This window comes from Fundulus heteroclitus, chromosome 17, assembly GCF_011125445.2.
Source record: "Fundulus heteroclitus isolate FHET01 chromosome 17, MU-UCD_Fhet_4.1, whole genome shotgun sequence".
In the NCBI taxonomy this organism is placed as follows: domain Eukaryota; kingdom Metazoa; phylum Chordata; class Actinopteri; order Cyprinodontiformes; family Fundulidae; genus Fundulus; species Fundulus heteroclitus.
In genome coordinates, this window is record NC_046377.1 from 21,774,631 (window position 1) to 21,798,717 (window position 24,087).

At 41.9% G+C, this 24,087-nt stretch overlaps 1 protein-coding gene across 1 annotated transcript in view; it reads right to left on the reverse strand.

The window, feature by feature from the left end:
- LOC105937149 (thyrotropin-releasing hormone-degrading ectoenzyme) overlaps positions 1-24,087 on the reverse strand; it is a 179,090-nt gene that overhangs the window by 21,414 nt on the left and 133,589 nt on the right. Inside the window, exons 9-13 of the mRNA XM_036148813.1 lie at positions 16,605-16,693; positions 13,681-13,814; positions 13,495-13,550; positions 1,697-1,844; positions 1,508-1,611 (exon numbers count right to left, since the gene is read on the reverse strand). Coding sequence (XP_036004706.1) covers positions 1,508-1,611; positions 1,697-1,844; positions 13,495-13,550; positions 13,681-13,814; positions 16,605-16,693 — 531 coding nt within the window. The remainder of the gene's footprint in view (positions 1-1,507; positions 1,612-1,696; positions 1,845-13,494; positions 13,551-13,680; positions 13,815-16,604; positions 16,694-24,087) is intronic.

Genomic DNA, 24,087 nt, shown 5'->3' on the forward strand with positions numbered 1-24,087 from the left:
CTGCAGAGACCAAATTTCTGCCAAATATTTCTCCTTCTGCGGCGCAAACTGAAGGAAGCAAATCGAACCTCTTTCACATCCCTGACAAGAGATACAGTCAGATGTCATCCATCCACTCAGGTTCATAAATCTCATTCATTTTAGTTTTAAAGAGCTGTTCAGTTCCCAGGGTGTAATGATTATTCAACACATAACTTACAAACGTTTGTCTAATATCTGATCAAATGTGTCTTGGGCTGTTGGACCTCATTTACATGTTTTTTTTTTTTTTAACCATCACCAAGTTTCTGGTTTCATCCTAGCTGAATGTTTGACCTCTGTGTGGTTGGAGTTCATTTAAACAGGCAAGTACCAGGGTTTTAATCATAGTCCACAGGTTTTTAACAGGCGGAGGCCGGATGTTTTTTGGAAAGCAGAAGCTGTAAAAAACAGACTGCAAGGATGGATGGATGGAAAAACGGGTCATCTAACAAAAGGATATGGATATGCATAGATGAATGTAATGATTCCTGCCTGAAAAGCTCCTGTTTGCAGTTTCCATGATGCTACTCCCTGCTAACTGAGATCTGAGTGGTCTCACCTGCGGCGGTACCTATCACTATTCCTGGCTCTCCCAGTGAGTAACCGCCAGATTCTTGTTCCTGTTTTCTCCTGCCTGCCTTGCCCCCCATCAGATACTCCTGTTGGCTTCTGATCTCTGGACATTGATCTCCTGCCTTGCCTCTCAACCAAGCCTTCCTGTTTCTGCCCTTGTCTGGATTCTCATGCCTCTCGTGTACGACCTCAAACCCGTTTCCTGTCTCTGCCCCGCTTGGCAACCTCTGCCCTGTGTGTGGCTCTAGTTACCCATCGGACTCACCCCTTGCCTAGCCCCTCTGGATACTTTTGTGCATGACCCCCGAAAATGACTACGACTTCCCCACCAGCCTTTACCCTGCCAAGTCACACTGTGGTTCGGATCAGTCAGTCAGTGATCCAGATCACCCAGACGGAGCCGTTGGGATCAACCTCCCATCATCTGAGAAGGTTGGTGGGTTTCATCCAGTGCCCAATCACCATCACCATCACTGAGTTGTTCTCGGCCACTAACCCTCTGTGACTCCAGTCAGTTCCTGCTCCAGCAACACCGGTTTATGGTTAATAAACTCTTTTAAACGTTCATTCTATGTGTCAGCTGAATAATGAGGTTCCCAGATTCTGATGCATTACAGATGGATGTATTAAATATTTAGATAATTGTATATTTTTCATACTTTTCCAGGCCTGGGTTTTTTCAATCTGTGCAGGAACTCTGATGTTTGCATAGATTTAAGATATAATTGAATGGATTAGAGGATAATCCACCATAAATTAGGACTTTTCCTGCTTTTCAAATCCTTTCTGTGTTTTTATTGCACCATTACACCCTGGTAAGAGAAATATCTCCTTAAAAGACCAAGTTGATGACTTATGCAGACTGAGGATGGATAGAACCGGCTGACCAGAACTGTGGGTCAAAGTTTCATACTCAGTCTGGTAGGACGCCTTCAGGATGTTTCCGTCTGTTCCAGGTCCGTTTGTTGGCCAGCCCATCTGATGGTACCGTGATGCGACCTGCTTCAGCACGTAGTCCTGGAAACACACACGGTGAGCACTGAACAGACAATCATGACGCTGGGATTGATCAAAGTGAGATGATGGTGGATTGGTTGCTTACACTGAACAGCCTGTAGTCGTCTGTGCGGTCCAACAGTTTGTCCAGCTGGTAGAGCGCCCGGCTGGCGGCGTGCCACGGCAGGAAGGACGTCTCCTCCGGCAGATAGCCAATCAGCTGCAAGGGAATGCCCTGTGGGAGGTATCCTGCCCTGATAAGGAGATCAAGACAACCATCAAAACAAAGACCGGAACATCTCCAGTAGTCCTAAAGAAATATACAATGTTAGAGTTTAGAGTCTAGTCCTCATAACACTGATGCATCTCCTTCCTTCTGTTGACCCATCCAACCTACTTATGCTAGCAGCGCAGAAAGAAGAAACCAAAACAAAGTCCTAGTTGTACAGCACATCCATAATCCAGGGAACCTAAACCTGTCTTCCTCAGTAGAAGACTTTGATAGCAGTTCTGTCCAAGTTCCTACCCTCCACAGAGTCCCACTAATGACATCATTATGTGATTTAGGTGTTGACCCAAAGACACATCTAAAGGTTGCTGGACAGTAACCAGGACTTTGACACCAAGTTCAGTTTATATATATTAAAGCTGAATAATTTCGGCTCCCTTTTTCACCATAAAGAAACTGCTTGATCACCAAGTAGTTTTCTGAGACAAATCTTTGACTTTAAATGCTTGTAAATGTAATTTGTCATCAATTAACCTGCAACAATGAACCAGCGGCACCCAAGTCCAGTCCTGAAGAATTACTATCATACGTTTAGATGCATCCCTTCTCCAAAACACCTGAATCAAACGGTTGGATTCCCTCATGAGCATTCAGTCACTCAGCTCTGCAGAGGCCTGGCAATTCAATTCAATTCAGTTTTATTTTTACAGCACCAGTTCATAACACACATCATATTAAGCCTCTTTCTAAAGTCAATCCAATCAAATCATGCAGACAGGCTGGTTAAAAGGTTTTCTATCTAAAAACCCAGTAGATTGCATCGGGTCATTGATGTCTGCATTGTGTCGTTGACTTTGCAGCAATCCCTCATACTGAGCATGCATGTAGTGACAGTGGAAAACTCCTCTTTTAGACACAGAAAGAACACAGAAGCACCAGCCCAGGAATACTTTCTACTCAGTAACGAGTCATTAATTTTATTCAGGAGTGTTGGAGAAGGGATGCATCTAAAAGTTGATGTTGTAGGACTGGACTTGGGCACCCTGCAATAGCTTTAGCTGACAAAACGCAAGCTAGAGGCCAGTCACTTTTAGGGGAAAAGCAAGAACCCCCAATTTTTTCTTATTACTAGAAAGTCAATTTTCTCTGTAATTCAATTCAAAAGGCAGATTCATTCCACATACAGCGCTGCATCTCAAACGTTTATTATTGATGTTTGATTGTTTTGGCCTCCATTCATCGCAAGCCCAAATACTCAGTCAGAAAACAGTTCAATAAAAATGTTGTTGATACAGAAACTAGGACGATTAGATGTGAGAAAACCCAGGACACCCTACAACAGCATGTGTGATTTTCTTGCAACACTGGAAAATCTAAGTAAAAAAAAACCAAGCTATTAAAAGCCGAGAAGAAATCTTGAATTACATTTTCTGCAAAATGTTATGAAAATATGCATTTTGTGTTGAAGACAAAGTAAAGCAAGGCAAGTTTATTTATATAACACTTTTCAGTAACAAGACGTTACAAAGCGCCGCACATGAACAGAAAAACAATACAGTGGATGATTCTATAGTTATGTCTGAGTAAAACTGCTAGAACGACGCGCAAACACATCACATATTTACCCTGAAAGCAGACGGCAACATGCTAAAAGAAGTCTCAGCAAAACAAAAATGTCGTATGAGGTGTAAAGTTCAGGCATGCACAAAATCAGTTTATCTTTTATAAGCGGTGTGCAAGGAGGAAACTTTGCTCTCTAAGATGACAGTTTGCAAGAGAATAGGATCATCTTTAGATTTCATGGCAATGGTAGACTACAAAGACATTTCTTTCTCCATTTTCTTCACGCCTTAGGGAGCAGTGATCGGCTTTGTAGCACCTGGGGAGCATTGTGGGCTTAAGAGTTTTGCTCAGGGACCCAGAGTGAGAGTCTCAGGTTTCCACCAGTGATTTTGGAGCCTCTCCAGGATGCAAACATCCTGCTCTCTAATAGGCCACCAATCCCCTAGACAATAAGGTTCTTTGGACAGACGAGGTTAAAATTGAAATATTTGGATACAGGAACTAGGGACTTCTTTGGCTAAAACACTATATTCTAGAAAGAAAACCCCTAAAAGCAGCTGTGGAGCAGGAGAGTGTGATGGTTTGGTGCATTAGGAGTTTGCCAGCTCACAATCACAGGATCCACCAAAACTTCCACCGTGTATCAAAGGATGCTAGAGCAACACAGCTTGACCCTGCAACTTAAACCAAAACCTTTCTCAGTGTATTTCATGTAAATGTCTTTTGTTTAGTGAATAAAACCAGGAGAATATCAGCATTCACCTCTTATTTATCACTTTAGGAAAATACTAGACATTCACATCGGAACATTTCCCCAACTAAGAACTTTATATTTCATGGGTTGTCCTTTATTTTTCAACATTACTTTATAAATATGATCTGTATGCATCAATTATTACAGTATGAGGTGTTCTAGCCGAGGCAAATTCAACGTGGCAATTTAAATTCTTCACAATAAAATGGCTGCACAATCATTTACCATATCCTCTTGTCTAAAAAGCACCAAAACGATTCTGGAAATCTAGAACAATCATTCTTCAAACTGCTCCTGCGGACGTTGGGGACTCACAGAGGTGTATTCAGGGTCATTAAATCGATGTAAAGTCAGATGCTGACTTCCACCGTCACGAGTAATCCTCAGAATAACTCACCACAGAAACAAGTTGAGGGAAAGTTGGCCTCTAAATGCCACAGGAACTATTAGGCAGGCTGAGCTACAATCTCATCCATAGTAACAAGATCTCCGTGAGCGTTTGTTAACATTCATGCTGGTTTTGCTGGAGCAAGGGGGGGGGGGGTTGTCACACCATCAACCTTTTGCCCCGCCCAAAGCTCATGAATATGGATGATGGCCTGTGGTTGAGCAGGGAAGTTAAACTCAGGAGGTTTAGACTGCTTCTATTTTAATTTTGGATGTTCAGAGAGGAAGAACCGGTCTTCGTTCAAGAGCCCGACACAAACACTTGACTTAAACGTTCAGGGACGAAGCGACACTCTGAAGTCCACAGAAAGTAAATCTGTCGGAGATAAGACTCTCTACCCCCTCAACTCCCAACCATCATATTTCCATAATCTGCCTCATATCTTTGCCAAACCCATCATGCACCTGGGCGACGACACATTTCCATAATCCAGCCTGTCTGCGGAGACTTTTGGTTCAGAATGATCCAAAATGCTGACATGATTTTACACAGAAGCAGCAGGAGAGAGAGAGAGAGAGAAAGAGAGATAGAAACAGAGAGAGAGATGTGGCGGTAACCATGGCAACATCAGTCGACCGTTTATCCGTTTTCTTTCCTGTACTCGTCCCCTCAGCGTTTTCCATTTTATCAAACGCCATCCATCATCTATCTGTCCATATTAGCATTCAGACGTGCACCTCTCCTCAAACTGAATGGGATCTACAGTCCAGAGATAAGGGATGGAAATATTTACACCGCTCCAAAAAAATGACATGGACTCCTTTGAAATGGAAACACGAAGAGGAGAGTGTCAGCCAAACTTGGTGATACCGTTAGGAGGACAGTGGCAGAGTCGCACGGAAAGGTGTCACGTCATGATTTGTACTTTTTGTCTTTTGGATTTTACATTTAGTATTAAGATAACTTTATTTATTTTAGCTATAGGGTTAATTCCGGCCAATCATCACCTCAATTCTCCCCTCATATGGGTGATCAAAACATCGCTCCTTTAACCCAAGCCAATAACAACCCTAATGACTCCTCGTTACAGAGGAGTGGACCAGTTTCGGTCCAATCTGCTGTCTTAATGGCTTCAACGACCACCCATTACTAAGGGGTGGACCTGTTTCTGTTGAATTTGCATGTTATCTAAGCCATTACAAGGTCTTTGTTTGGGCAGTAGTATAAAGCTTGGTATTCATCATTACTCTAGACCTTTTGAATTGAGAAAGCTTCCTGGAGAGGAAGCGAAACGTCTTCAACTACGGAAAACAAGTCCAGCTGCTTTGTTTTTTACTTTTTTTGGAATAAGATCATTTTAGTTTTATTAAATGTGTTTTTTTCCCCTTTGGGTCATCAGCAAACAGTCTTCTCAGCGCAGACCATCAGCTCGGGTATAGGGATGGCAGCATTGCGCCTCTTCTGTGAGGGTCAGCATGTTCCCTACACCCCAACACCAACCCTAACTTTAACCACGTTGGCAGACACCAACGTTTTGGGCGACTCATGGGCGGCCAAGTCAGACTTTTTGCTTACGGCCCCAAAGACTAAACCTCACCTCCGGTGGCCCCGGCAGGCTCACTCTTACAGGCATGTACACCATCGCCAGAAGGCCTCCACTCTTTCCCCGAGGGTCTGGTCGACACCCCCAATCCAACCTACACCTCGCTTCAGGCCTACTGAGCTGGGTCCTGCCTGCCTCAGAGCATCAGAGCCCATTCCTTGCTGCCTCAAGCTGCTGCTGCCACTTCAACCACAATCGGCCACATTTGACTCGCTGCTTTTTGTTCCTGTTCCCGATTTCTTTGACGAGGTTGTCCAGGTGGACCATCCATGAGCTCCTGTTCATGAGGTCTTTGACGAGGGGGGTTCAGGTGCACTCGCCTGACTCTCAAGCTCCAGCCTTCTTGTCTTCCGGTCCCTCTCTGGAGACTTGGTTTTGAAGTCTGCCAGCTCCTGGCCAGGATAAACCACTCTCTAGGGTTCCTTAAAAGGTAGAGTGGACGACTTTTACGGAATTGTAAATAAGAAACGGCCAAGTCCCTTTCTGAATAACTGCACAAGACCATCTTACCTGCTTTTCCACTCCTCACGTGAAAGAATCTCCCAAATATACTCTGGTCTTATTTCTTTCTTCGGAGGCCTTCCTCATCTTCTCATTAACTTGTAAGGCAGTTTTAGAAAGGCTGACAGTTGCAAGAAGCAACGTATGCGATGAGAGCTTTGGCACTACAATGAATGGCTGAAACTAAAGCTTAGTGGATACACAAACACTAGAAGTGTGCAGCAAGTGGAAACCAGCAAGGAACGTGCACGCACATTGCCGTTGAGTCCTGAGCTCAACCGATAGCTAAGGTGTCCCCCCCCCCCCGGAATCTGAAGCTGGAAAAAGATCGTCCACTATACCTTTAAGCTTCTACACTGTTTTTTAGGCTATTTCATTGGTTCAAGGAGCCTCACGTCAAGCTCCAGAGCAGCTTGATGAGCCTTTATGTGGGTTCTTCTGGTCCCTAAGCCAAACTCCAGAGCCGCTACGCAGGTTACTGGTGCCACCCGCTCTGCCTCCAGCCAAACTGTGTCGTAGGTGGTCCCTGCCACCACCGCCATTGTTTTGGTTTCCTCTGGTTCTTTCACAAGGTGGTGGGGTTACTGTCATGATCCTCAGCTGTTTGTGGTTTGGTTCTCTCTTGTGTTTCTATTTAGATAATAAGTGTTATTAGTGTCTCTCCCTATGAGCTCATTCCTTTCTAGTGTGTTTCTTAGTTCTTTCTCGTGAGATTTTGGTTTAGCCTCTCATGTAGGTATTAGTCCATAGCTTTGACTGATTATGTCCTGTGTTTCCGTTCAATCTCTTCTCATCCTGTTTTTCTACCTTTTGTCAGTTCCTTGCTTAGGGTCAACTCCATGCTGCGCTGCCCGTTGTCGATTGTACTCAACTGGTTTCCTGTTTACTCGTCAAATCTCCACAGTATTCATCATTCTCTGCTGGATTCTACTGGTTCCTGTTTGGCCTCTTTGGGTATTGTAACTTTTTTGCTATTATTAAATCCTTTGCGCCGCGCTCCATCACACCTCTGCCAGTGTCTTGTTGTCATTTGGATCCTTCCACGCCATCTTTGGATTGGACCTTGGTGGAAAAACAATTGCTCAAACTGGAATACGATGATGTGATCAATGACTTGAGATCTTGCAGTTCTTGAACTCTTCCTGTTCAGTTGGCCAATCGTAGTAATAATGTTTGTAATAAAGGTGATCAAAGATGTTCAAAATTAAAAACTGATGTCCACTTAAATGCCCACGTTCAAGGTTTCCCAGCAATAAACAGCCGGATACCAGGCTCTGTGGGTTTGGTGTTTATCTTTTGATTTTAGTGTTTTTCATGGCGATGCCATGCTCCGTTTCTGCCTCCTTGTCGTTTATTTAGCTTCCTTGTTCACTTTTCCCATTAGTAACACACAATAGAAAAGCATGCTTTCAAGAAAGATGGCGGTAACTGTTTAGAATATGAGGTGTGTTTTGGTGTTAGTTTCAGAATTTACTGCTTATTTTCTGATGCTTTCCTGGAACTTACAGGGCAATTTCCCAGAAGAACCAGATTACTTTCCAACAATTCCCAGAATGTACAGGACATTTTTCATGAAGTAAAATGTTACTTTTCGGAAAACATAGGTATTGTTCTTGTACCGTTCTGGAACTTAGAGTTAATTTCATAATTTAGAGAATATTTTCTGGTACTTTCCAAAGGTTACAGGTTCATTTGCTGGTTCTTTCTTTTTGGCTCTTACACGAGACGCTTCAGGAACCTAAGCAGTACATTCCCATAACTTAAATGGTGCTTGGCTGGAATGTAAAGGTAACGTTCCAGATTGTAGGAGGCATTTTTGTCTACTTTTCTAGAACATACAGGGGCCCTTCTCTTGTTGTTTTCTATTACTTTCAGCAACCCACTGGGTAATCATAGTACGTTTCCAGACATTTTTTTGGAGCCTATGAGTTACTTTTAGAAAGTCCTCAGGTTATCTCCAGGAAGGTATTATTTTTGGTACTTTCTCAGAACGTTCAGTTTATGTCCTATTCTGAAACTTACATTTTAGGTTTAATTAAATTACAGTTTAGTCTTGGGGATCTGCGAAACATTAAAAGAGAATTGAAAAGACCCTCTGGTGAGACAGTAGACGGTTAAAAGATCAGAATTGTTCCCCTCATCTCTGAGAGGAATTGTACGTTTTGCTGCTAAAATTAGTTCAAATATTTTTTTCCTGGTAAGAATAATTCTACATATACTACTTCTAAGCAACCCACACAAAATCAGAAATGGCTTTCCAAAAGGATTTTGCTTCATCTGGTTTTAATTAGTTTTTTAAGGATGATCTACACCTCTTCCAGAGAGTAGCATCTCTTCAGATCCTTTGTCTGGTTCTTTAAGCTACGGAGAAATGGAGGAAGCTGAAGACATTAGCTGGTACGTTTTTAAATGTTTCTTCCCAGTTGTTGTCTCCGTTCGGTCTCTCTCCCAGAGTTATCGTCCTAATGAGCTCATTAACTCTTTAACATCGTTAAGGGCCAGTTAATTGTTTGTCCATTAGCTATTAGCAAGGCTCAGTGGAGAGCCAACAAGGGACGCCTGTGATGGCGCGCACGCACACAAACATGCACACAAAGGGAGGCGACATCCATCACTGTTTAAGCACAGAGTCAAAGAGACACAGCCATTTATTACTAAAGGACCAGCTTCACACACACACCAGCGAACCAACACACACCAACACACACACTGCCACCAATTGGCATTTATTGCTGCGTGGATTGCTCCTGTTTCAGTCAATCGAAGTGTGAGCGGGAGGAGAACCAGCGTGACTGAAATTAATCCTGAGATTAAATGTCCTTCCAAGCGTAATCAATTCACTGAGCAGAAATGCTGAAATAACATCTTTGTAAACAAGAAGTATTTTTGCCGCTTAAATGGGCCAAGAAAGCAGTCAACAACACTCCCCCCCCCCCCCCCCTCCCCTTGCTGCCTGTGGTCCTAACAAGGATGGAGCAGATCGCTATCTTTGATCCATTATAGGTTAAATTCATCATCAGCTGACAAGAGTTTTATTAATCCAACATCCGTTTGTCAGACGATTAAATTAATGTCCAATCACCAAAGTAATCCATCACAGGAGATGCTTGAAAAAGTTCTGCTTAAAGGTGCAAATACTTTGCTTCAACTTCAACTTCCTAACTTCAGCCCAGATGCAATCCATTAGGAAAACTTCAGCTGCTCGGATAAAAAAATAAAATATAAGAATAACCTCGGATGATCCCGGTGGAAAAATATGAAGGCCTGAGTCTGGTAATGAAAAAGGATTGAGATAATGAAGTGGTCATGTATTAGTAAGATTTTGCAGCTCCCAGAGTGTTTAAACTTTCCTAAGATAAGCTGTTGTGCTCAGATTTTAAATGGGATGGAAAAACTCAGCAGCCTGTCTGGTTTATTACATTAGTATTAACATAGTAAACGGTATAAAGTATTAACATAAAAACCAGGATTCTTAAATCTAAACATTACTGTTAATACATTATGTATCCAGTTACTTTGTAAAGTGAATTGCTGCAGTAGCTCTGTCTGGCCTGTAGGGGACAGTTTAGCGTTTCCACAGAATTTCACTGCATGAAAGTGAGACACACTCCATTCCCCGCTTACATTGAGGAAGGCATCATGGGTGGGTGCGCTCGCATTTGGCATTTCTGTATACTCCTTCAGTAAATGGGGTAGGCGTTTTACCGTACTGCCTCGCATTCTCCTACTACTCTCCTTTTAGACCTTTTTTGCAGTTACTGTTGCCACTAGCTTTTAGTCCTCTCATTTTTTCTCTACTCCAATAAATAGCATGGCTGGCCTGGTGTTTCTGTGTTTTAACTGTGTCTCTTTTCTAAACAAAGACACCTAAGAAGCTATTACTGCCATTAGCCACGTAAGTCTGTTCCTATCCAGTTCCATAAATGCCTGGTAATGAAAAAGCAAAACTGTGGGTTACCTGTGTGGCAATGAGGGCTATTAAAGGTTTCTTTTTTTTTTTTTTTTTAAATAAGAATAATGAGACAAGTAAATGATCACACATCACATAACAGCTTAGAGTTAGAAGGAAGTTATTGCAGAACTATGAGGACTAACAGCATGATCTGTTTTCTGATGTGGCCTCGCGATGATCCTTCCCGTCGTGACAGATTCGGGCTGAAGTGAGTTTCTTCAGCTGTCAGGGTGCATATTAATGGATATGTAGCTCCTTTTTCTGTGCAGATGGGAACTCCTCAGCACACACAGATCCTCAGAGGATGACAGCACAGTAGTCTGGAGCTGCTGCTCATTCAACATGACAGAGCGCAGATGGCAGAGTGAGGGGGAGATACGCGGAGAGGAAACAGAGACAGGAGTAGATTGAGTTATAGAGCCAGTGTCACAGTAGATTTTGGTTACAGTGCTCATAGAGCTGCGGGCTGAACACTTTGCTGTGAGAAAGTATGGCTCTGTCTGCGGCTGTAGCTGATTAACCGGCCGCTGGTTCATCAGGCCTCCCATCTGGCCCAGGATGTTGAGTTTCTGCTCACGCTGCCCGGATCCGCTCTGAATGCAGAGCGGAGGACGGTCTGACGGTAACGCACCCTGAGTCTCGCCCTGTTAAGAGTCTGGCTGTAAGAGCGGAGAAGCCATCTGAAGTTTGGAGAATAATCTGCATGACTGAAGACGGCTCTAATGTTCATTACTGTGGTGCATTTTCATTTCATTTCATCCTTCCTCATGCTTCCGCTCCACTACATTTCACAGGTAAACACTGCAGTGGGTGAATATTTCTGACAACAACTGGTCTGCTGCTCTGGTTAAAACTTATTCAACATTAAGAACACATAACAGACAAACAGATGGTATTTCAAGTGCATCTTTGTAATGTAGAATATCAATAAAAAGTTTATATATTGCAGTGAATCAATAAAAAAAATAAAACATTTTATGGTTTCATTACACACTATGATGGTTTTCCAGCATTTATTGCTGCAAATGTTGATGATTATGGCTTAAAGCTGAGACAACCCAAAAAGGCAGATCACTTGATTACCCCAGACAAACAAATCTGTATTTCTAATAGATAAATGTTATATTATGGCCCACACAGTCATGGGAAACACTGCTGAGTTGCCAGATGTCCAGCAGATAGCCATTGACATCGTCAGCAAGGAGGGTGAGCCACTAAAGGCAATGAAGAAGCTGTCTGTTCACACATTGCTATGTCTAAGAATCTCAGTGGAAAGTTTAGTGGAAGGAAAATGAGGGCAAGAGCCAGGCTAGCTTCAAGAGACAACACATGTATTCTGCACATCTGCCACATCTGTCATGTTCCTTGTGTTAAGCTGCTCCACATTAGAAGACCCAAACGATGGACTAAAAAGACTGGACTCTTGCTCAGTGGTCCAAAGAAATCTTGTCAGATAAAAGTAAATTTCACCTTTCAATTTGAAATCAATGCTCATGAGCATGGAGGAAAAGTGGAGATGTAAAGAACCTAGATTAAGGCCCAGTCTGAAGTTTCAAACGTCAACTACAACTTGTGGAACCATGACATCTGCAGCTGTCGGTCTGCTGTGTTTCTTTAAGTCCAGATTCGAAAAAGCTGCCCCCGCCCCCCCAGGACATTTCAAAGTACTTCATGCTTCCCTCTACAGCATCGTCATGGACCATAAGCTTTACCGTTCCACCAGGAAGAGGTACTACTGTCCCACACTGCCAAAAGTACCAACACCTGCATCAGTAACCAGAGGTTTGATTGACCAGCAAACTGACAGCAATGACAATCCATCCAACAAGCTGAAAATCTTATTAGCTTGCAAAGAGTGAATTTAAGACAACTAAACAAAAAAGCATTCTAACACCTGTGTTAGGACGTTCTTCATGGAGTTCAGTTCAGCATTTAACACCTTGTTCCCAGAAATGCTGGCTCTGAAGCTCCACGACCTGGGGTTATCTGCACCTCTCTGCTCCTGGATCAGTGACATCTTCACCAACAGACCCAGTTGGTGAGGATAGGGAAACGCCCCATTTATCCTCAACACTGGAACACCGCAGGGCTTCTCAGTCATCCAGGTCATGGCCATTCCAAAAAAATTAAAAAACAAAGCAACTGGACTGGTTTTCTGTAGTTGAAGACGTTTTGCTTCCTCTCCAGGAAGCTTTCTCAATTCAAAAGAACAATAACGACCCTAACGACTCCTCGTTAGGGTCGTTAGGAGGAGTGGACCAGTTTCGGTTCAATCTGCTGGCTTAATGTCTTTAACGACCGCCCATTACTAAGGGGTGGACCTGTTTCTGTTGTATTTACATGTCATCTAAGCCATTACAAGGCCTTTGTTTGGGCAGTTGTATAAAGCTTGGTACTCATCATTACTCCAGATCTTTTAAATTGAGAAAGCTTCCTGGAAAGGAAGCGAAACGTCTTCAACTACGGAAAACAAGACCAGTTGCTTTGTTTTTTACTTTTTTTGGAATGGTGGTTTCCTAAAATTCTGTGGGTGGCATTTTAATTTTGTAAGACCTTGTGCCATGAGATTTCCTTGCACCAACAACAAAACCCATAAAAATACAATAAACTGGCCAAATGAGGAGAAGCAACCCATCAACGCCAAGCAGGATGTTAGTGTTGAATAATCCAAGGATTTCTTAAACTGAAAATTAAGATTTCTTGGTCAATATGAAGAGAACAGTTCAAGGTAGGGTTTACACAAAAAGGTCAGACATGTGGACGTCTTGGAGCTACAAGATTGATAAGAGTTGTCGATCTCACTAGAAGAGCTATAAAAGGTGAGCCTCCTATCTTTTTAGAGGCTGTGAAATCTGCTGCTTATACTCTGACCCACTCCGTCTTACTTTACATTGGTAGAGGTTGAACGACTTACCTGGCCAGGTTGAAGGCGTCATCGATTAGACCTGCTCTGTTTCCAACGGAAATTATCTGGGGGACAAGAAAGAGACATAAAACAAACACTGACAGGAGAGAACAGCTAAAACTAAGAGTGGTTTTGGTGGTCAGTCAGATTTGGAAAGAAATGACAAAACAATGAGGACAAACAGGGAAGGCTCACCTGAGGATTGCTGTGGAGCTGCTGAATGAGCAATTTCCAGTTCTGGAGGTCATAATTGACACGGAAGTAACCGGTCTGGTTGATGTTTCCCAGCAGCCAGGTGCTGTCATCCATCTGACCAACCTTATGGGTTTCTGAGTCAAAAAACAAATAAAACACCGTCAGCAAATTAAATCAATTAAATCCCAATATATGCTGATGAAAATAATAATCTTTATTGTCATTGCAACATAGATTCCAATGAAATTCGTTCTCTGCATTTAACCAATGGGCTGCTACTGTGCAGCACCCAGGGAGCAGTCTGGGGTTAAGGGTCTTGCTCAGGGACCCAGAGTGGCAGTATGTGGGAGTTGAACCCAGAACCCCCAGAACACAAGCACAATGCTCTAATCCTGTATCAAATCTATGTAAGAATGACTATGGTTCATGAAATCAGTGGAGAATCCTTTACGGGGCACATTCCCCAGGCCACGTTCTTCTCATTTGGGCACCATGAAGTAGAGTTTGAGTATCAGTTACTGAACCTGGGGAAACTTTGGCAAAATAAACATGACTTAAATGTCTTCTAGGCCTAAGATCAAAGCTCTAATTAATTTGGCCCTTAAAACATTGGACCACGTAATGGTGTGGTTTTACAGGTTCAACAGGTTGTTTTAACTTCAGCTATACTGGAACCTGCTAACCACGGCCTGAAGAGTCGAACCCAAAAAGGCAGATCATTTGATTACGCCAAACAAATCTGCATTTTTAATATATGTTATGGTCTACACAGTTATAGGAAAAACTGACCTCGGCAAGGAGGGTGAGCCACTACACTGCAAAAAAGGTGCTAAGAGTAAGTATAATTTTCTTGAAATTAGTTTATTTGTCCTTGATTTGAGCAGCTAAATAAGATTATCTGCCAATGGAATTAGTATTTTTACCCCTAAAATAAGATAATTAGATAAATTGCACTTGAAATAAGATGATGGCAATGAACTGTTCTTATTTTAAGTGCAAGAATCTTATTCCATTGGCAGATAATCTTATTTACCTGCTCAGATCAAGGACAAATACATTAATTTCAAGAAGATTTTACTTAATTTTAGTGCGTTTTTACAGTGTAAAGGCAATAGCTGCACAGCAAAAATGGATCTAAAAATACATTAAATATTCTTAAAATTTGTGGTTTTGTCCTTGATTTGAGCAGGTAAATAAGATTATCTGCCAATGGAATGAGTATTCTGACCCCTAAAATAAGATAACTAGATATACTGCACTTGAAATAAGACGATGGAGATGAATTGTTCCTATTTTAAGACCAAAAGTCTTATTCCATTGGCAGATCATCTTATTAACCTGCTCAAATCAAGGACTGATACACTCATTTTAAGAAAATATTACTCATTTTTAGTTCTGTTTTTGCAGTGTGAAGCAGCTGTCTGTTCACACATTGCTATTTCTAAGGTGAAAACATAAATATTGTAACCTGCTAACTACGACCTGAAGAGTCTGAGGATGATCTTACTCGGACGTCCAGTCCTTGGAAGATTGGCAGATGCTATTTAATGTTTTCCAGGATGAACAACCTTCTTCCCAGAAAAAAATGGCGGACCTCCGATAGTTTGGTTCTAGGTTTAGGTTCTCTGAACCTTCCCAGATTGATTTACCACAACAGCTGCTTCTCTAATCTCATTGCCAGAGTCTTTCTGTCTTGGACTGTTTTAATGCACACCTGTATGCCCAGAAGCAGCAAACTGCTTTCATAAAGCTGGTGGCATGAATGACCAACTAATCAACACGTCGCTTCAGCATTCTGGCTGATATTTTCTCTCTTAAGCCCCACAGATGCAGCAGTTTATCCATCATAGCTTCATCTAATCAAAACCCGGTCTCCAACAACCGATCTGAGCTCAGCTGATGAAACCTGAAGCAGCTAAACGGAATCTGCCACATTTCAGCACATTTTGTAGGTTTGTGGATCATCACAGCCTCACAGGAGGAACACATTCTGGTGAAATTAGGTCTGAAGCTTGAGTGAAGCAGCTTGTGGGAGGTTTCCCACTTTGTGAAACTGCCAGGTGATGAAAACACAGAGCGCAGCTGTTGGCCCAAGCCTGGCCCACTTCTTCTTCTTCTTCTTCTTCTTCTTGGAATTAAACCATCTCTCCAAGTTCTCCTTCCGTCTTGCACGTTGCATTTGTGCCAGAGCCACAACGTGGAGATTACCCTAGTCAGGCTTTCACAACACGACCAGAACCAGCCTCACATTCTGCTGTGTTTTATGACAGCAGGAGCCCTTTATTCCACCTCCAACCGATACCAAGCAGTTCACCAACAATTCAACAACAAAAATAAAATGAGCTTTATTCACCAAAATAGAACCCCTGGTGGCTTTTGTTCCACAAGAACAATGATTAAAAAGAGAAAAACCGAAGCAAAACGGGGGTTTACTCTGAAAGCTTTTTGTTTTTCAAAGAAAACAACAGACCTGCGAGAGAGAAATAATCCACACGTACGAATGATCGACTAAATCTTTTCACCAGAAACTGACCCGTTAACAAAAGAAATAATAATCCTTTCATAAGGACAACAGAAGTAACCGTTTAAAAAAAAAAAAAAACATGAAAGGAAAAAAGCAATCAGGATTTTTCTTTTTAAATAAAAAGCAGACGCCAGAGTACAGGAACCATAATGATGTTTATTCCCACCACCTACAAACCGGGGAACGGTGCAACGCGCCACACCTGTGAACTTCAGCTCTAATACTCCATTAAAAGCAGCTCACATGCGCAGAGCTGAGGAGATAATTAATTTGAGATCCTGAGCCGGTTTGATCTGCAAACAGATCCTCCCAAAGAAACGGCTCGTTATCGCAGAGCAACAAGATAATTAAGACACGAGTAGGAATAAACTTTCAGAGATGTTGGGCGGCGGCACCGTACCCGTCCTGTTGTTGATCCACAGGAGGCTCTCCATGGAGACGGTGGACGCGTTTCCCACGGCGACGGTCAACGGGACCTGCCACTGTAAGCTGCAGAGAGGGAGAGGGATGTTAGTGATGGTCAGCGGGATTGGATCGGGTTTTATTGCCTCTGTTATCGGAGGAAGCGGCGCTAGAAGGAGAGCGAGGGTCATCAGTCAGCTGGAAATGAGGCGAGCGACATACTCAGAGGCAGAGCGAGGGTTTAATAGCTGCGGCAGTCAGCAGATATCCCTCAGGAGAAAGCAGCTGAATGTTGGTGTCTCTTCCAGGGAATCTGAGGTTAAAAAACGCTAAACCCTAAAACTGTTTTAAAAAATGACAAGGAGATCTAGGATCGGCTAAACTACTGAACTTCAATCAGTTATTTAGGAGTTAGGCTCGTCTTAATCCCTCCAAACCTCAGAGGGACTCACTCAGCTAAGAGTGATGCCATTTAAGAGTTTATTTAAGAGTTTAGTCTTTTTGCTAAAAGTCATATATCCAACAAATGAAAACACATTTCCAATTAAAACTATTTCATTAAGGGTCTAAGGTGGTTTAAAACTCATGCAGAAAGAAGCCAGCGTAAAAAGATTTGTGACGCATGCAAAGACGATGAAAAGATTTAGCAAAATGAACATAATAGCCAACAGATGCATGTATAAATATATAAAATATGTTGCAGTAGACCCAGAAACATCCTCCTAGCACTCCTCCATGAAAGCCAGACTTGTAGACAGACAGGTGTGGAGCCCTGCAGCTCCTCCAGAGTAACCATCCGGCTGCTTTTCCGATGCTGTCCTCGTCCAGCTGGTTAGTCTAGGTGGTCTTGGTAGGTCTACAGGGGGTCTATCCTCTCTCCATGTTCAAATGATGGATTGAACAGAGGTCTGGGATGTTGTTATAGAACCTGACTGCTTCAATTAGGAGACTTCTGAGGGAAGCCGACTGCACTGGATTTCATTTAGAGCACAGGTGTCAAACTTAAGGCCCGTGGGCCGAATCTGGCCTGTCGAGATAAATTATCCGGCCCTCAAGAGCCAAAATAAAAGGCATATCGTGTCATAAAGTAGAGGCATATATCCTTTTAAAGTGTATAAAGTGCCTAAAACTGTGCCTCCTGTAGTGAATGTTTTTACTGTGTAGTAAGAGCATCTTGCCACTAGATGTCAGTTTTCCCCAAAACACATTAAAACAACCCAGAAATGTCCAAAAGGAGAAACAGTGATGGAGAATGATGAATTTAAAGTGTAACTCACTCCAGTATCAACTTTTTTTTGCAGATAAACTGTATAAACTGGGCCTAAGGTGCTACTTTTATGTTACTGTGTATTTTTTATACTTCTATGTGAACTGGAATGAAGTTTTGAAATGAAAAGTATTGTCTATACATGCGCAACCGGTCCTTTTAATGACTTCAGGACACCAAAGTGGCCCCATATAGAAATGAGTTTGGCACGCCTGATTTAGACGCATTACAGTAGATAAAGTTTAGGAAAATGGTGTTTTCTTCCATTTTTGTCACAATTATGCACCAACTTGCTTTGGTCCATTGCAAATAAATCAGATTAAAACACATTGCAGTTTAAAGTTGTAACAAACTATATGGAAAAGTTTAAGGGGAATAAATACTTTTGTAATACAAGCAGTCTGAGTTAATTCAATCCTTTTTGTAAAATAGCACTGACTGAAAGATTTAGTCATGTGTTCTTGGTAAAAAAAAAAACCTGCTAAGTGTTTTTTGCAGGTGAATTAGACCGCTGATACATGAAAGAAATCATTTTCTATCTAATGTTGGATCTGCGGAGCTGAAGACAAAGGAGCATTAAGAGGATTTCTGCCTCAGTGCTTCTCACACGGGGGCTTCGCCGTTATATTGAAGGCTGTTTATGAAAACGGGAGATCCTGAATGTTAAATCTGCCACAGATGTAACATTTAAAGAGACGCAGACATACGCTGGGTTCGGAGTTAGGACATTAGCCGGGAGTTTGATCGGTACGTTTCACGACGGCTTCATTTTGTTTTTATATGAAGGAGAATCTTTTTTTAAAATAAGAAGATAAATTATTAAGTTGAAAAGGTTTAACCAGATTCTGGAGTGTTTCTGACTACAGCATCGTGTTTGTGGAAAACCAAACACAGAATATATAGAATAAATAAATAATAATACTCCAGGACAGTGGTGGGGGGGCTTGTTTTTAAGCATAAAAACATGAACTGTCCCTCTAATGAACTCATTCTTGATCCTCTCCATCCTCATCACTCCCTGAGAGAACCTCAACATCTTCATCTCTGCTGCCTCTGGCCTCTTCCTCAGTGCCACTGTCTCTAAATCAAACATCTCTGCTCTCACCGCCATCTTCTTCACCTTTCCTGTCATTCTCGCTGAAACTCTAATCTCACAACACACCTGAGACTTCTTCTCCACCCGTTCCAACCCGTTTCTTCACCTCTTTTCTACGCTCACCGTTGCTCTAAACTGTTAACCCTCAGTACTTCATTTCTCTTCTTTCCAAGGAGAACCTCCATCTCTGCAAGGTTTCCCTGCTCTCACCGCAGATCACAATATCATCTGCAAACATCATAATCCATGGAGGTTCATGCCTGACCTTATCTGTCCACTCGTCTGTCACCAAAGCAAAAAAGAAGCGGCTCCTTGATGCCATCCCAAACTCCTCTGTCACACCTACAGCACACCTCACCACTGCCCTACAGCTCTCATACATTTCCTACACTTCCTACTTTTTTTTTGCATGAAATCATACTTCTGCTCACAGATGCTGACTTCTGACCCCAGTCTGGCTTCAGCTACTCTTTCCTTCCTGTACCTCCAAAAAAAGGTAAAAAACAAAGCAACTGGACTTGTTTTCCGTAGTTGATGACGTTTCGCTTCGTTGAAGACTAAGAACGTAGAGAACATGGACCCGGTTCTGAAGTCCTTCCACTAAGACTAAGAACGTAGAGAACATGGACCCGGTTCTGAAGTCCTCACTAAGACTAAGAACGTAGAGAACATGGACCCGGTTCTGAAGTCCTCACTAAGACTAAGAACGTAGAGAACATGGACCCGGTTCTGAAGTCCTCACTAAGACTAAGAACGTAGAGAACATGGACCCGGTTCTGAAGTCCTCACTAAGACTAAGAACGTAGAGAACATGGACCCGGTTCTGAAGTCCTCACTAAGACTAAGAAAGTAGAGAACATGGACCCGGTTCTGAAGTCCTCACTAAGACTAAGAAAGTAGAGAACATGGACCCGGTTCTGAAGTCCTCACTAAGACTAAGGACGTAGAGAACATGGGCCCGGTTCTGAAGTCCTTCCATGGCTCCCTGTATCTCAGAGAATAGACTTTAAAATCCTTCTGTTAGTCTATAAATCCCTGAATTAGCACCTAAATCCATCACAGACTTGTTATCAGGGCATCAACCCTCCAGACCACTCAGGTCTTCTGGCTCCAGCCTGCTCTGCAGAACCAGAACCAGAACCAGAACCAGACATGGAGAAGCAGCATTTAGTTCCTATGCTCCACTTATCTGGAACAAACTTCCAGAAAACTGTAAAGGTGCGGAAAGCTTGAGTTCTTTTAAATCAAGATTAAAAACACATTTGTTTAGGATTGCCTTTGACTGTTCTAGTTAACTGAATCACCACTTTTTTGTTCTATTTTCTATCTACATTTTATTCCTACTTGCTTTTATTCTGTTTTATTTTGCTATATTTTAATCATGTAAAGCACTTTGCATTGTCCCTGTACTGAATTGTGCTATATAAATAAATTTGCCTTGCCTTGCCTTGCCTTCCTCTCCAGGAAGCTTTCTCAATTCAAAAAAGTCTGGAGTAATGATGAGTACCAAGCTTTATTCTACTGCCAAACAAAGGCCTGTAATGGCTTAGATAACATGCAGATTCAACAGAAACACGTCCACCCCTTAGTAATGAGCGATCGTTAAAGCCATTAAGACAGCAGATTGAACCGAAACGAAGCGAAACGTCTTCAACTACGGAAAACAAGTCCGTAGTTGTTTTTTTTTTTACTTTTTTTGGAATGACCGTGACCTGGATGACTGAGAATCTTCACCAGCATCTTACCTGTACCCTTATAGCGTGATTAATCAACTTTATAGCTCTATACTTGACACAACTCTCTCCCTTATACTTTAAAACTGGTACGAGCACCTGTACACTGTGATCGCACACTGTCTTTCTCCTGCATCGTTTACATTTCAATTTGCATCACTGCATCTCCAACTAGCATTACAAATGCTGCAGAACTCTTAGTTCCTAAATGCACTCATGCACAATCATTTCTGCACAATCTCCTTTCAGCCTAGTCAGAAACTACTGCCGTCTCACCTAGACACTTCCATACTTGGAGTCATCAGGATGAACCACCGTTCCACTCTATCCTTCAATGTCTTTCTCACTTCATCCATACTCATCTTTTCTACTTCCTGATCCACAAAAGTGACTTCTTCTGCTATTTGTTCTTTCTCATTTTCATCATTCATCAACTGTTTAAAGTTCCCCTTCCAGGTTAGAGAGACAATTTAACCCAATATTCCTGTTTTAGGACTGTTGGAGGAACTCAGAGTACCCGGGGAGAACCTTTTCATGCACAGGGTTAACATGCAAACTCCTCGACTCCCTGCCCAAAACCAAACCCGGGAGCTTCTTGCTGCAAAGCAACGGTGCCAACAGCTGGGCCACCATGCAACTCTTTTGGTTTCATGAAAATGAAATCAGATCATTTATTGTCTTTGTCTTCTAATTTTAGTCAAAGTACGCAGAGATATTAGTTTTAGGAGGGGTTGCTGTGCATCTGCAGATCAGCTGTGAGATGAAAAGCGTCAAACTGTTGTTTCTTGATGTTTCACCGTTAGTTCCTACGTTCTTCTACAGCACAGTAACTTCAAACTGAGCAGCTACTGTGTGTGAGCACTAATGGCTCCAATAGAACAGCGGTTAACATCAGATTCTTCTCAGTTCGACTAAAACCCAGTTTTTAATTAAACGCATTTTAATCAAACTGCTTCAGATTTTAATTAGACTGGTTGCTATTTAGAGGCTGAACACAATCAGCTTGACTCACTGACATCGGTGTGTTTATAGTTTCTGCATGGTGGGGGTTATTGTAGCCAACAAAAAACCTACTTTTCCTTTTCTATAGCGGCCGTTCATCGCCGCAGGCAGCAGAGGATCGATACAGCTGCCAAGCTGCCAAATATTTTATCCTATATTTATATTGGAGTGACTGACAAGAAGAAACCTCAATCACACAGAGTCAGCAGCATGGACAGCTGAATGTGTTTATTAATATTGATGAGCGCCTGTCCTTAGAGTTTATAGTTTATTCATCAAAGAGACAAACCAACTGGATGTATAGAGAGGAAAGAAGCGGGGAACCATCAACGCATATTTTTACGCTAAAAACTCCTCAGATGGCTGTTCTCGTCCTAAACCCCCGTTGCTCCTCATCCTCCAGTAAAACACACGTTGACCTCATTTATACAAGTGCTTTTAAGTATGTTGGAAAGATAAAACCAAAGCTGGAAAATAAACTAGAGGAAAGAAAAGCCTTTTTTTCCCCAGTGTTTGCCGGTTAATGTAGCTCAGTTTGGTTTGACTTTAATGCTTTTTTTTATAATATTAGACAGAAATAATCAAACCACTAACGGAAAAAAAGTTTTTTTAATCCAATATAAATGAATCGCTACCAATTAAAAAACTTGGAAGGTGGAGAACCTTCACAGGAACTGGACTCTGCACCACATTCGCATATTTGCAAATTTTGCATCACTGCATCTCCATCTAGCATTACAAATGCTGCAGAACTCTTAGTTCCTAAATGCATTCTTGCACAAATGCCCTTTGCACAATCATTTCTGCACATACAAATGGTTTTAAAACACTCACCTGTACACTGTGATCGCACACTGTCTCTCTCTCCTGCATCTTTTACATTTCAATTGTTTACTTTTAATCACTGCTGCACTTTATACAGTAGTCTACTGTAATTTACTGTAATTTAAGCTGTATGCAACGGATTTTCTTTCTGTACGCACTCTGTGCATACAAAATGACAAATAAAGCGGTCTAAGTCGAAGTCTAAATAAAAAATCCTACCAAAATCCTCTAAGAGGGCAATGGAAACTCCTCCAGGAGGTGACAGAAGAACCCAGAACCACATCTGAAGCTCTGCAGGCGACACTGCCTCGGTTAAGCTCAGAGGTCACGAGAGAGAGAGAGAGAGAGAGAGAGAGAGAGAGAGAGAGAGAGAGAGAGAGAGAGAGAGAGAGAGAGAGAGAGAGAGAGAGAGAGACTGGGCCTCCATTGCCGGGTTCCAAGGCCAGAACAACTGCTGGCCCAACAGAACACAAAGTTTGTCTGACATTTAAGATAAGATAAGATAAGATAAGATAAGATAGGCTTTATTGATCTCACATTGGAGAAATTTACTTGTCACATTGGCTCAATAGTCAATCATTAGTCAGAAGAAGGTGCCAAAGTAGGAAAAGGTGCATCAGTTATATACACTGTATCTTCATATAAACAGTGGATCAAAATGAAAATGAGAAAAAAATAGAAAACAAATAGATAAGAATACATTTACATTTATGCTGATTATCCCCAATAATTAATATAATAAATATTCTGTCAACTTTTATTGAATGTTTTGGAAGGTGTAAAACTAACCGCATTCCAGAAAAAAACGGTTGTCCAACATGGTGGTGGTGGTGTGATGGTCTGGGGCTCCTTTTCTCCTGGAAACCCTGATAGATGCATGAATTCTGATCTCTAGTTGAAAATATGGGAGGAGAACGTCCGGCTATCAGTTTGTGACTTTGGGCCTTAAACTTTTGGGGAACACAGCAGGAAAACGATCAGAGTTCAGGTTTTGGAGTGGTCTAGTCAAAGTACGGTCATAAGTTGAAGTAAAAAGCATGACCCTCTAACATCCATGCTGCATTTATTCTGCACAGAAGAGTTTCTTCCTGTAAAAGAGCCATCGTCACAAACGCTTGACGTCAGTCTCTGCCGGTGTAGGTACCAGATCGGCTCGGGGGGCCTGCCCTTCCCGATGACGTCATCATATGGCAACTCCCCTCAAACAAACTACATTACGCCCGCGGTCTCCATTTGTTACAAATCAATTTTATGTTGTTCATTTACGGTTATTTCCCAGTAACTTAATCGAGGCATTGAAACTTTTAACATCATTTTGGAATACTTGTGTGGTAGTCAGACAATTTAATCGGTAATTTTGCAGGATCAAAGTTACATCTTTAGAGAAATTTCCTTCCTCCAATAAAAAAAAAAAAAAAGTTGTGAAGGCATTTTTAATAAAAGTCTGCAGCCATTTTAATTTTATCACAGCATTCATCACTTTAAAATCAATAATGTTTATTCCTCATTTTTCTACTGATATTACTATGTCGTTTTTTCTGATCACAAGTTTTTTTTA